Raw genomic sequence first — 14,055 nt, forward strand, 5'->3', positions numbered from 1 at the left:
ACTCAAGCTTTGGCCTAAACAAAGTTTTGTACAGCTCCAGCATAACCTCACTGCTCTTATAATCTTTCCCATGACCGCTAAAGGTAATGTCCCATATGCCTTTTTAAGTACCCTATTAATCTGTCCTGCTACCTTTAGTGATCTGTCTCAAGCACCCCGAGATCCTTTTATTCCTCTGAGCTTCCTAGTGCCCTTCCATCATTTGAGTACTGCCTTGTCTTGTTACTTCTTCCAAAGTACAACACCTTAGACTTAGCAGGGTTAAGTACCATCTGCCACTGATCTCCTCATCAGATCAATGTCCTCCTGGAACATAAGACCTTCTTCCTCACTGTCAGTCAGTCATCCATAAATGTATTTATCATCTTCCCATCCCTGCATTTTCTTCTTCATATCATGAACAATAAGGGACCCAGCACTGAATCCCACCGGTGCACCACTGAACACCAGCCTCTCGTCACACAAGCAGCCTTCTACACCAGCTCTGTCTCAAACAAAGAACAAAAAACAAAAGAGAGGGATAGCAGAGGAGCAGGCCCTTTGGCCCTCCAGGCCCATGCTGATCATCATGCCCTAACTAAACTACAAAAACAAACCTGCCTTTATTCGGTTTGTATCCCTCTATTTCCTCCCTATTCATGTAACCATCCAGATGCCTCCTAAATGTTACCAACATGCTTGCTTCCACCACCTCTTCTGGCAGTGCATTCCAGGCTCCTACCACTCTCTGCATGAAAACTTCCCTCACACATCTCCCTTAAACTATCCACCTTCACTTTGAACCTGTGCCCCCTTGTAATTGAAACTCCAACTGTGGGAGAATGTCTCTATCCACCCTATCTCTATTAAGTCTCCTCTCAGCCGCTGATTTTCCAGTGAAAACAATCTAGTCTTTTTAACTTTTCATCATAGCCAATGCCATCAAGACCAGGCAACATCCTGGTTAACATTCTCTGCACCCTCTCTAAAGTTTCCACATCCTTTTGGTAGTGTTGCGACCAAACTTGAATACACTATTCCAAATATGGCCGAACAGGGGTTTTATATAGATGCAGCATAGTTTGCCAACTCTGTACTTCATGTCTTGGTCAATGAAGGCAAGCATGTCATATGCCTTTTTAATCACCTTGGCCACCTGTGTTGCCACTCTTAGAGAGCTATGACCTGTATGTTAATGTTCCTAAGGGTTCTGCCATTTACAGTATATTTCACACCTAAATTTGATCCTCCAAAGTGAAAAGCTACCTATATCCTGTTGTTTCTTTCACAGTCTTCGGCACTGTCCGCAACTTCACCAATCATCATGCTGTCTGCAAGCTTACTGATCAGACCACCCACATTTTCCTCCATATCATTTACATATAGTACAAATAACAGAGGACCTAAGACTGATCCCTGTTACCGGTCTTCATTCTGAAAAACACACTTCCATTGGAGTCTCCTACCATGATAAGCCAGTTTTGGATCCATCTTGCCAGGTTACCCTGGATCCCAAGTTCTTCAACCTTCCTTTTCAGTCTTCCATGTGAGATCTTGTTGATTTTGCTGAAATCCAGATAACAATATCAATTACCCTCAACTACACACCTTGGAGGCACCTCAAATTTATTAGGCATAATGTCTCTCTGATCCCTCCCTTATGAAACCTGGCCTCTCCAGGTGATTAATTCTTTCTTTCAGAACTCTCTCCAATAGTTTCCCTGTCACTGATGTTAAATTTGCTAAATTGGAGTTCTGTAGCTAGGATGAAGCTTGAGATTCCAAATATTTATTAAGAAAATAACATTGGCCATCAGAACATTGGCCTTGTTATAAGGCAATGGGATCCCATAGATTTGAACAAGAAAACTAAGTTTACACAGTCAAAAAAGTAACACTAGGGATAGTCAACATGGCTTTATGTGTGGGAAATCGTGTCTCATGAACTTGATTGAGTTTTTTGAAGAAGTAACAAAGTAGTTTGATGAGGGCAGAGCGATGGACGTGATCTATATGGATTTCAATTAAGCGTTCGACAAGGTTCCTCATGGGAGACTGCTTAGCAAGGTGAGGTCACACGAAATAGAGGGAGACCTCGCTATTTGGATACAGAACTGGCTCAAAGGTAGAAGACAGAGGGTGATGGTGAGGGTTGCTTTACAGACTGAGGTCTGTGATCAGTGGTGTGCCATAACAGTGCTGGGACAACTGCTTTTTATCATTTATATAAATAATTTGGATGTGAACATAGGAGGCATGGTTAGTAAGTTTGCAGATGACACCAAAATTGGAAGAAGGTTACCTCAGAGTACAATGGGATCTTGATCAGATTGGCCAATGGGCCGAGGAGTGGTAGATGGAGTTTAATTTAGATAACTGTGAGGTGCTGCATTTTGGAAAGGCAAATCACGGTAGGACTTGTATGCTTAATGGTAAGGTCCCGGTGAGTATTGCTGAACAAAGAGACCTTTGAGTGCAGATTTATACTTCCTTGAAAGTGGAGTCCCACGTAGATAGGATAGCAAAGAAGACATTCGATATGCTTGCCTTTTTGATCAGTGCATTGAGTATTGAAGTTGGGAGGACATGTTGCAGCTGTACAGGATATTGGTTGGGCCGCTAATGGAATGCTGCATTCAATCCTGGTTTCCCTGCTATAGGAATGATATTGTGAAACTTAAGAGTTCAGAAAAGATTAAGAAGGATGTTGCCAGGGTTGGAGGGTTTGGACTATAGGGAGAGGTTGAATAGTCTGGGGCTGTTTACCCTGGAGCATCAGAAGCTGAGGCGTGACCTTATAAAAGTTCATAAAATCATGAGGAACATTGATAGGGTAAATAGACAAGCTCTTTTCCCTGGAGTGGGTGAGTCCAAAACTAGAGAGCATAGGTTTAAAGTGAGAGGGGAAAAATTTAAAGGGACCTAAGGGGTAACTTTTTCATGCAGAGGTTGTGCGTCTATGGAATTAACTGTCAGAGGACATGGTGGAGGCCAGTACAATTACAATGTTTAAAAGGCTTTTGGACAGGTAGAAGAATATTTAGGGTTTAGAGAGATATGGCCAAATGTTGGCAAAAAGCACTAGGTTAATTTTAGGATATCTGATCAGCATGGACGAGTTGGACAGAATGGTCTGTTTCCGTGCTGTACATTTCTATGACTCCATGACTCTACTAAATTCTTAATAATGGGGTAAATATTAATTAACAGAAAAAGTGGTGTCTCATTCCACAGAGCACAGGGAGTTCCCGCCAGGAAGTGCCTTAACTAAATAATCCTGAAAGTTGCTCCTGACCAGTATTGTGCGTGTACCTACACAAAATGGACTGCAGCTATTCAAGATATCTGTTCATCACCACCTTCTTGTGGATAATTAGGAATGGGCAATAAATGCTGATCCAATTGCATATATATATTATCACAAATATCAGAATCAGCCCAAGCCTGAATTGCCCATTTTTTATGAACACAGATTCTGTCAGAACCTGAGGAGTCAAGAATGGGGCAGAATATTGCACAATCAGTAGCAAACCTCAATCACAACAATCTTTATTTGTGTTATATATAAATCCAACCAGTGGAGAGTTTTTCTACTGATTATCATTGATTTCATATTTGCTAGGCTTCCTTAATGCCAAACCCAGACAAATATTGCCTTGAGACCAAGGGCAGTCACTTTCAACACAGCTCTTAAATCAGCTCTTTGTCTATGCTAGAGCCAAGCCTACAATGAAGTCAGGATCTGTGTGGCCTTGGCAGAACCCGATCTGAGCATCAGTAAGCATGTCCTACTTAAGTGCCGCTTAATTGTACTGCTGACGATCCCTTCCATCACTTTGCTGACAATTGAGAGTAAAATCATAGGGCAGTAATTGGCCAGGTTGGATTGGTCCTGGAAATCAAAGGTACTGCAAAATCTGTTGACATGAATTAGATCTTCATAAATTGTTAATTGTTGTTCTTTTCTTTGCTTCATTTCAACACCAGGAATGTAATTGCATTGGTACCTGGTCATGTTAGAACAATTGTGGTATAACCAGAAAGCTATTTTACATAATTTGAGCAAATTGCATAATGTCATTCCAGTACAGTTTGAATCTCATTTATGAGCCCTGTACAGCATTGGTACGCAACTGAAAATGCTGGTTCACAGCAATCATCTAAACATCTGACCTTAAATTACTTCCACAGGAAAGCGCTTAATGGTAACTGTTTAGCAAGATTGACTTGCTTTTATTTTGTGTCATAGCTGTTAGCAGGTACCACAAACTATTAATATTTGAGTAATTATTTACAGTTGATAACCCAAGAAATTCTGTCTTGAGTTGAACCACAGAGTGCTTTAAATAAATTGCCATGTGATGCATTAAAACTATTTCTACGTCAAATAGTTATCTCAGGGTAAATCATTCAAATAGGTGTATATTACTTCATACTTGTCTAAGTTTTCCCCTTTTCAGTGATCTTCAAAATATTTCCTCAGTTATACTATCATTACTTTTCCAACTATTATAATAAAATAATGTAACAAATTATATACAATTCATATTTGTTGAAAAGTTTTTGCGAACTAAATATTTTGTGAATGATTGGAATATCAATTATTCTCTTTATCTACTCATTTTTCATTAGTAGTGCATCATCATCATTGTCATGAAATTATGCTGTCAGGAAATTGTTGTGTATGCATTTAATGACTGATGCCAGATTAATGTATTTTATAGTTTATTGCCTCAGCAATTTGATACAACAGATGGTCTATGTACTAATTACTTTTTTCCCTCATTTCCAAGCGAACAGAAGAATTTGGGATACTTGCCAGCTATCTTGGGTTACTGCTGCCCTATCTTCAGTCAAATGATGAGTTCTGTAGTTCTGCCTGCCTTGACTGGCCGATAGCAGCTCTGGATCTTATATCTCAGTGGTGTTTGGAAGTAACGACTTCTGCAGAAAGTCATTCAGAACAAGTTACAGTAAGATTAACTCTTTGGCTTTTCACAGCAAATATTTTTAGTATTTTTTATAAATATTTACTTTCATTTTTTGATTTTATGCCATTTATTGGTTAATTGCTGGTCTCCAGTTCTGAAGACCTTTGGTCTAATATCACACAGAGAAACAATGGGAGGGTGGAGACATGCATGCATGGTACTTGAGTTTAACCTTTGCACGCTGTTTCTGTTCTAATGGTACATAAAATGTAGAATCATTATAAATGAAAGTGTTGATTCTTGTTTATTTAGATTATTCAAACATATATATTATGAAACAGACACACAAATATATGTATCCCTCTTCCCAGTGCCAGAAAAGTCATAAATATTAAATTGTATTGTCTTTATTTAAAGCTCAACTTAGGTAAAGGCCATCTCAACTTCAATTCAAGCAATCAAGTAATAATGTATGGACAGCTCCTCTTTAGTGTAGGTCTGGTTCTGAAATAATTGACATTACTATTCATATAATGTTAAAGGAATGAATATCATTATTCAGGTTTGTTATTTTCAGCTTCATTCAGACATTTCATTTTTCTGCTAAAATTTACATTAAAATGAATCTGAGAGATTTTTTTCAGATAAGATGCTCCTGAAACGTTGATCTTTTAGATCTATTAGACTAAGTTGCTTTACAGATAAGTATATTGTCTTAGCATTCATAAGGCAGTAAGTCACTTGAGTATTGGTCACATCAGCTTCCAAATCAATTGATGGAAGAGCTGCAGTAGACAGTGAATAAAATCAGTCTTGATTGAGTAGTCCAAGTAGATTAGCTTGGCTTTCACTTGATGTGATGGGGGATATTTGAAAAGTCTAACACAACTGACATTTAAGTAAATGAAAGATCTTAACAGCGAAAACAGCAGCAGATGCTGTATCAATACAAAATGTGATGCCTGTGCAAGAACATACATTCCTTCAAGAAAATGCCTATAAAAGTTTTCAGTATGTAAAGAGAATTGATACTGTGTAAATATTAGGACATAATATTTTTGGGAACAAGATTGGCAAATCATTGGATATTAACAAGTTTTGAATTGTTGAAACATAAATGTCACAAGTAATTTGTTCTTAATGAAGTACAGAATTAAGTTAAATTTTATCCATTTTTGAGAGACAATCGATTCCAAAAATATTACCTGACCTATCAATCTTTCTTTTACTCTGAGAAGCGTTAACCACTCTTATCTGCCCTTGCTCCATAGAGATAGATGGGATTTAATGCCCTCCCTGAAAAGAGATTTCAAGGCTGGGGGTGGCATTTGATCAGACAGGGAAATGTGGACTGGGGCAAAAAGAGTGGAGAAACCTGCCTCCCCCAGCATGAAGGGAGGCCCTTAATTGAAGGCAATTAAAGTCCATTTAAGGGCCTCATTCTACTGTCTCAGATATTCAAGCAACAGCATTCAAGGTTCTCGTCATATGGGAAACCTAACAAGTAACCCCGCTTTTTAATTTGCTTGTGGCTTACTTTGGAGTGGTGCAGTGGTTCCTCGCCATAAGCACACTGGCCCATTGAAGGATCTGATATCAGGAAAGAAGGCTTACTGAGAGTTAATTTACTGTTCTTTCCTCAGAATCCCCTCTCTGTAATCTCCTTCCACATCACTTACTCGTTTATTTCAAGGAGCCTATGCTGAAGAACCAAGTGAATTACCAGCCAGTACATCCAGTGATGATCATAAGACATAGGAGTAGAAATAGGTCATTACTTTCCTTATTTTTTCTCTCCATTATCTTAATTCGCTGACTGATTAAAAATCTGACTATTTTAGCCGTGAATACACTTAGCGATGCAACCTCAACAACCCTCACTGGTAAAGAATTCCACAAATTCACCACTCTGAGAAATTAAAATAGAAGTCCTCCTCATCTTTGTCTTAACTGGGCAACACCTTATTCAGAGATTATGCTGTCTGGTCCAACTTTTCTGCATCTACCCTGTCAAGCCATCTGAGGCTCTTTCAATAAGGCCACCTCTCATTCTTTTAAATTCCATTGATTACAAGCCCAAGCTACTCAACTTCTACTCATAAGAACATCCCTCAATAGCTGGTTTCAGCCCAGTGAAGTTTCTCTGCACTACTTCCAATGCCATAAATAAGAGGAATAAAACTGTTCACAGTATTCTAACCAGTATCTTACATCGTATTAGCAAGATTGCCATATTTTATACTAATTTTCTTTGAAGTAAAGGTCAACATTCTTCTTTTCGTGATTCATGCATTAGGACCCCCAAATATCTGCTGCAGGTTTCCACAATATTTCCTCATTTAACTCTCATTTCCTCATTTTGGGAAGAATAACAGGAAGGCAGAATACTGGGTCAATAGAAAGATTCTTGGTAATGTGGATGTGCAGAGGGATCTTTGAGTCCATATACGTAGATCCCTGAAAGTTGCCACTCAGGTTCATAGTGCTGTTAAGAATGCATACGGTGTGTTAAGTTTTATTGTTGGAGGGATTCAGTTCTGAAGCCATAATGTCATGCTGCAACTATACAAAATATTAGTGTGGCCACACTTGGAATATTGTGTACAGTTCTGGTTGCCCCATTACAGGAAGGATGTGGAAGCATTGGAAAAAGTGCAGAGGAGATTTACCAGGATATTGCCTGGACTGGAGGGAAGGTCTTATGAGGAAAGGCTGAGAGACTTGGGTCTGTTCTCATTGCAAAGAAGGCAGCTAAGAGGGGATTTGATAGAGACATACAAGATAATCAGAGGATTAGATAGGGTAGATGGTGAAAGTCTTTTTCCTAGGATGATGACGTTAGTTTGTACAAGGGGGTAAAACTACAAATTGAGGGGTGATAGATTTAAGACAGATGTCAGAGGCAGGTTCTTTACGCAGAGAATGGTAAGGGTGTGGAATGCCCTGCCTGCCAATATAGTTAACTCAGCCACATTAGGGAGATTTAAACAATTATTGGATAAGCATTGGATAGGGGATGATGATGGGATAGTGTAGGGGGATGAGCTTAGATTAATTCACAGGTTGGTGCAACATCGAGGGCCAAAGGTCCTGTTCTGTGCTGTATTGTTCCATGTTCTAATTAATAATCAACTCTTTCTGCCAAAGTGCATAACCTTACATTTTCCCACATAATATTCCATCTGCCAATTTTTTGCCTATGCGTTTGACCTGTTTATATTCCTTTGTAGATTTTCCTTACTTGTGTTATCTGCAAACTTGGCAACAATACGTTCATTTTTCTCATCCAAATCATTCATATATTGTGAATAATTAGGGCCCCATCGCAGTGGCACATGCCTAGTTACAGGTCAGTAGCCTGAAAATGTCTTCTGTAGCTCTGAGGTAGAATTTCCATTCTACTAATAGAGTCCTAATGTTAAGTCCAAAGATGTGCAGGTTATCTGGATTGGCCATGTTAAATCGCCCATAATATTCAGGGATATGTGGGCTAAATTGATTAACCATGGGAAATGCATGGTTACAGGGATATGGTGGTCTGGGTGGGGATATAATTTTTGGATGGTCAATGAAACTTGATGGGCCAAATGGCCCCCTTCCACGCTAGGTGGATATTGTGATAATTCTCTGATTAAAGGTACCTCATGTAGCCAGTAGCAAGGTCATGTAGTCATTGCAGCCAATTATGGATTTATTATTTTGAGGTTTCTGGACATTGGATTGTGAGGATGGTATAAGTTATGTGGTGGATATTGTGTTCACTTCACCACCCTGATTGGTTTCCACGCTTTTTCGCCTTCTAACTTCCTTTCAAACTTCATACATGTCCTCTTCCTTTTCTCCTCAGTTGGCACCAGTTTTGTCCTCCCTCTCAGAGTTCAGTTTGCTTCTTCCACTGTCTGCTATATCCCCTTCTCCCTTGGACCATTCTGCCATTTTTCACTTTACTACTCCTCTTCCTAGCCCCAATTCATCAATCCCTTTTTATTGATTCATATCTTAATATCAGTATTGACCATATCTATTGTAGACAAAAACAAACACATTATTAGCATTTGATGGTTCAGATGTTTTCTAATATGTGTGCCCCAAGGGGATGAGATCATGTTTAGCACTCTTCTGAACCATTGCACACAATGAACTGGCTGCACTAAAACAAAACTTAAGTACCTGCAAAAATGCTTTAACATAGTGTAAAATTAAATAGCCTAGTTTATTCATGTTTATGGTTTTTATATAACCAGTTTGTAAACTAAATATTGCCAACTTTACTTCAGTTTCATAATGCCCATAAGAAATGATTGTAATGTACCCAACAATATTCCAAAAAAAGATAGGTAAGTATAACAAACCTAAAAGATGCAACCACATCTAATTGGGCATGTAGTGGAGACAATAGAATCGGCAGCCATGATTGTAGCAATATTCAGACTAGAAACTGGACACCTCTGGTGCCTCATTTTCCAAAATCAGTTGTTGCATCTCATTGAAAGGCAGCTTATATTTTGACACATGGAGCAGGAATCAGCAATTTGTGACCTTGATTCTACATTATGATCGATATGTTAATTATCTGGGTACATACAGCAACAATCTAAAGAAAAATTCAGTGTCAGTTTGTACGACTGTTAACTGTGAAGAAAGATATTCTGGGGATCTAACAGAAACTGCTGTAAACATTTAAAAACTCAGCAGTAAACATAAGCTGTGAAGGTTGAAAATCTGGATCTCTTTAAATGTTCTTATTCTGCTGGTAGGTGGAGATTTGGGATATTATGCATCGTCATCTGCTGTCACTCTACTTTTGAGTGATATCCATGGTCAGATGTTTGCATTAATATCATATTATGCACTTATCAGTCTCCCATTTGTGGCGCTGGTATAACTTGCAAAGGTTTGTCACCATGTGAGAAAGCTTTACTGCAAACTTATAGGTCTTAAAGACTGAGTGTTGGTTGTTCTGTATATTTCACAAACACTATGGATTTCATTGGGCCAACAGAATAACTGTAGTATCATGTTGTAGTAGCTTCATAAACTATGATGGGCAGACTATTTGTGGGTGTCTCTTCCAACATCCAGCTGTACGAGAATATCTGGTAAGTCTCTGATGGAAGGCCTGAAGTCTGATCCATATTGGAAGCCCCATGAATATTTGTAGTCAGCAGAAGATGTCCACACTTTATTCCATACCTGAATTTTGATCCTAAGTAGATTTCAAAAGCAGAAAATTTTAAGATGAATACACTTCAGTAATGAGCATAGAATACTGGTTGACATAACCCTAAACTCTGCATGTGTTCATGGGAATTACACACAACTTTGTGGCAAGACGTTTCAACAAATTACTTTATGTGGATAGGAACTTTACATCCTGTGCCCCACATTGAGAGTTTTCAAAAAAAACATCTTGACGGTTTGCCTATGATCAGGATAGTGAAATCTATTATTTTAGGCCTTAACATGTTCATACATCAATTAATGGAGATTTCAAATAGCTCTTAGTGATCCCTCAGATAAGCTTTATTTTGATTGTAAACAGTGTCAAAACTTTGATACTCAAAAATGTTCTTTATATTTTCAGAATCTACTCGTTCAGGATCCACAGTGGTCTTTACCATGTCTTCTTCAGCTACCAGAAAATTATAATACCATATTTCAGTACTATCATCGTAAAGCCTGTGTTCACTGTTCAAAGGTGCCTAAGGATCCAGCTCTTTGTCTAGTATGTGGTACATTTGTGTGCCTCAAAGGTCAATGCTGTAAACAACAAAGCTATTGTGAATGTGTCCTGGTGAGTAAATGAAATGAATTTTGATAAGACTGGACAAACAGAATTTTTGGTTTAACTTATTAACATTTTGTGGTTTTCCACAGTGGAAATCAACTCCAAATGTTATCTGCCGTGAAACATTTTGAGAGTGGGCAATAATTGAACCTTGTCAGACACATGCAATTAACTCCCCAGTTTAAAATAAATTTAATAGTTCTTCACGTCTTTATAAACTCCTCCTTAAAGCATGACTCTGTGTCCAAGCTTTTGATCATTCCATTCTACCATTATTTTTCTTGACCTGACATACATTTGTTATGGCATGGCGGTGAACTCTTCTGCTAATTAAACCAAAAACGTAGAAAAGCATACCTCGCCTCGTAATCCGTTCAAGCACAAGTGACAGAGAACTCCCCAAATTCCACTATTTAAAGAAATAAAATCAATTTTGTTCTTTAACTCTAAAAGTGAACAATAAACAATAACTATTTACAACTATAAGCCTCATTTCTCTTAAAGGATCCTGTGGATCTACCTCCAACTCAATATCAATTCACTGATCCAATAAAAGCTCCTATTAAAATTACATCAACTTATTTTTCAAAACCAGACAGCAGCTGTCATCGTCAGCATCTGTCTTCCTGTGGGTCATCTTCAGTCTTTTGCTGCAAATATGTTTCATGTGAGAAAGGTACCTTTGACATAGGGTGTTTTGAATAGTCATCTCTCTCGCTAGATGGCAGTTTACTCTCTCACTGGCTAACTCGTAAAATGCCAGCTTGTTTATACCCAAAGCATTGGATTATGTCATTGGTTTGTTGTTGTCAAAACACTAAAATTCAAATTTGATTGGGTTTTAGTATCCTGGGGTATAATTTAAACTGGTTGAATTCAAATAGTGGTCAAAACAACTGAGGTATCTAGTTTACAGCCAATGTTATATATTTTCAATTTTCCAATACACTCTTGAGATTGGTAGTCAGTCACATGACAGTTGCCTGCAAACTCACACTGCCAAAACAGCCTTCACTCTCTGTTAAAGGTACAGTACACACCTTCAACTTCATAACACATTTTTGTCATTTCTTCCAGCATTAAAGGTACTTTATAAATACAACTTGTTTTAAATTGCATTCTAAATTCTCATTTTTCATTTGTAATCAAAGTTGCGTGGTTAAACATATTCCATTATATTTCCATCTTTAACTGGCTATAGTATATGATTAATATGTGCTATGTCCTATGGCCTAATTTGGATGATAAATGAATTCATCCTGACTGGCTTACTGTCTCTTTCTTTCCCCATCCTTTCTGATTTTTTTTTGTTAACAGTTCAAGTTACTCACTCATATTGTCAGACATGTGGTACGGCTCAGATGGTACAAGCTTACCACTAATTCAGAAGGTTTATGCATTCAAGTCCATTCAAGAGCTTGAGCACATCTGTCAGGGCTGACACTGCAGGGCAAAAATGAGGAGGTTCAGCACTGTTCGTCTTTTAGATGAAACGTTAAAACAAGATCCCATTTACTGTCTTAGGTGGACATTAAAAAATACCATGCCACGATTTCAAAAAGAGTGGGAGAGCTATTCTTAGTATCTTGGCCTGTATTTCTCTCGCAATAAAAATTACAAAAAAAAATCTACTTGTTAGCAACTTGCCATTTGTGGATGTTTGTGAAAATTAGCTGCTTCATTTATTCCATTACAACAACGACTGCACTTCAGATGTTACTTATTTGGGATGTCCAGTGGTAATGAAAGGTGCTATGTAAATGATATGTCATATAAGCAGCAACATAAAATATTGAGTCTTCACACCTGATACAATTAAAAATCTCTCTATGTATGTAAGGTGGTTTTCTGACCACTGGATGTTCTCCTACTTCTAGCATGTTCAACAAGAATGATAAAAGTGATTTATCGTGTACACAATTGAATCCATTTATAGTAATGTTAACTGTGCTTGGTCAATTAACTAACTTAACAATACTGTAGCAGATTTTGGGACTAGCTTTTACTTTGGAATAACCACGAAAGTTGGTAGTTCAGGTAAAATCAATGAAAGGAAAATTGGGTGAATTGTATAGCACTGGCAGACCAGCTACTTTTAGCTTTATAACTGTATCTAAAGGGAAAATTAATCCTGTTACCTTTGGTAATTTTTGTTAATTCAGAATTAAATGTTTGCAGGAGTTATTTCTTTTTTTTAAATTACATATCAGCATTCCCAGAACTGTGGAGCAGGAACTGGAATATTCCTTCTGATTAACGCCTCTGTAATTATCATAATTCGTGGGCACCGATTTTGCTTGTGGGGATCTGTCTACCTTGATACTCATGGTGAAGAGGACAGAGATCTAAGGTAAAAAAGGTTTTGATAGTGTTCCTTAAATTTGGAGCAGCAGTGTGATAACTTACTAAACTGATTATTTGAAGCCTTGACGTACCATTCAGATAAATAAAATGACTGAATCTTTGAATTAATCTAAAAATGTACTAGTTCATTATTGTTCATGTTTGGCTCGGAGGGGTACAGTGCAGATTCATCCAAAGGTAAAGGGGTTAAAGGGGTAAATTATGAAGACTGTGTTGCACCTGCCACACAATATGTTTTAACTCTTACATTCAGCAAAGCAACTGCAAGTCGACTCAGTAGTAACAAACAATAATATTTATTTCCTTAACATAATTAATATTATAATAATAAAGTACACCTCAAACTAACAATTTACACTATAAATCTAATCAACTATCTTGTGCTTTAATTTAACTGTGGTGATCGTATATCACCACACTAGATCTTGACCTTGCTTCACATGGTGAAGATCGTCTGATCATCATCTCCTTGTGGTCCCAAGGGTGTTTTTGCTTCATGGTAGTTGGTCTCGTTTTAGCACCCTTGAGGGTGGTGTTGCAGCGATTCTTATACTTAGAAGTTTTTGGGCCCTTTTGGGAGGGTCTTTGATGTCTACCAATAGATAGATCAGGGCTTGATCACCCTGATTGATTGGACCCAACCAGACATTGACATGTTGATGATAGGGTGGTCCTTGGGCGTTCATTCCTAGAGGTGTTGGAGGCATGTAGGTCTAGTCGGCCTTTTCATATAAAAGTGTGAGGCACCCCTTCGTCTGGTAAACAACCTGATGTTTCCATTTGTCCTGTGGATGGCACTCATGTCAATTCCATTCAATTCACGTTTGAGAGTGTTGTTTTTTCTGCAGTTGCTGAATCAATTGTATACTGTCTGGATCCTGCAGCTTGTTTATTTCAATGTCTTTGAGCACAGTCACTTCTGGCCAAGGCTTGCTTCACTTTCCCAGCATGCCTCATTTATTGTTCTTTTTCTCATAAGTCAATCATATTGAG

General features: G+C 38.1%; 1 protein-coding gene across 4 annotated transcripts in view; it reads left to right on the forward strand.

Moving 5' to 3' along the window:
• The window catches only part of ubr3 (ubiquitin protein ligase E3 component n-recognin 3), a 356,926-nt gene that overhangs the window by 333,069 nt on the left and 9,802 nt on the right, over nt 1–14,055 (forward strand). For 3 of the 4 annotated variants that reach the window (XM_072579281.1, XM_072579282.1, XM_072579283.1), the window contains exons 37-39: nt 4,773–4,952; nt 10,495–10,704; nt 12,909–13,048. In XM_072579281.1, coding sequence (XP_072435382.1) covers nt 4,773–4,952; nt 10,495–10,704; nt 12,909–13,048 — 530 coding nt within the window. Of the gene's footprint in view, nt 1–4,772; nt 4,953–10,494; nt 10,705–12,876; nt 13,049–14,055 lie in introns of all 4 variants that reach the window. The other variant, XR_011961687.1, reaches the window with a different exon arrangement.

This window comes from Chiloscyllium punctatum, chromosome 10 (assembly GCF_047496795.1).
Source record: "Chiloscyllium punctatum isolate Juve2018m chromosome 10, sChiPun1.3, whole genome shotgun sequence".
Lineage (NCBI taxonomy): Eukaryota > Metazoa > Chordata > Chondrichthyes > Orectolobiformes > Hemiscylliidae > Chiloscyllium > Chiloscyllium punctatum.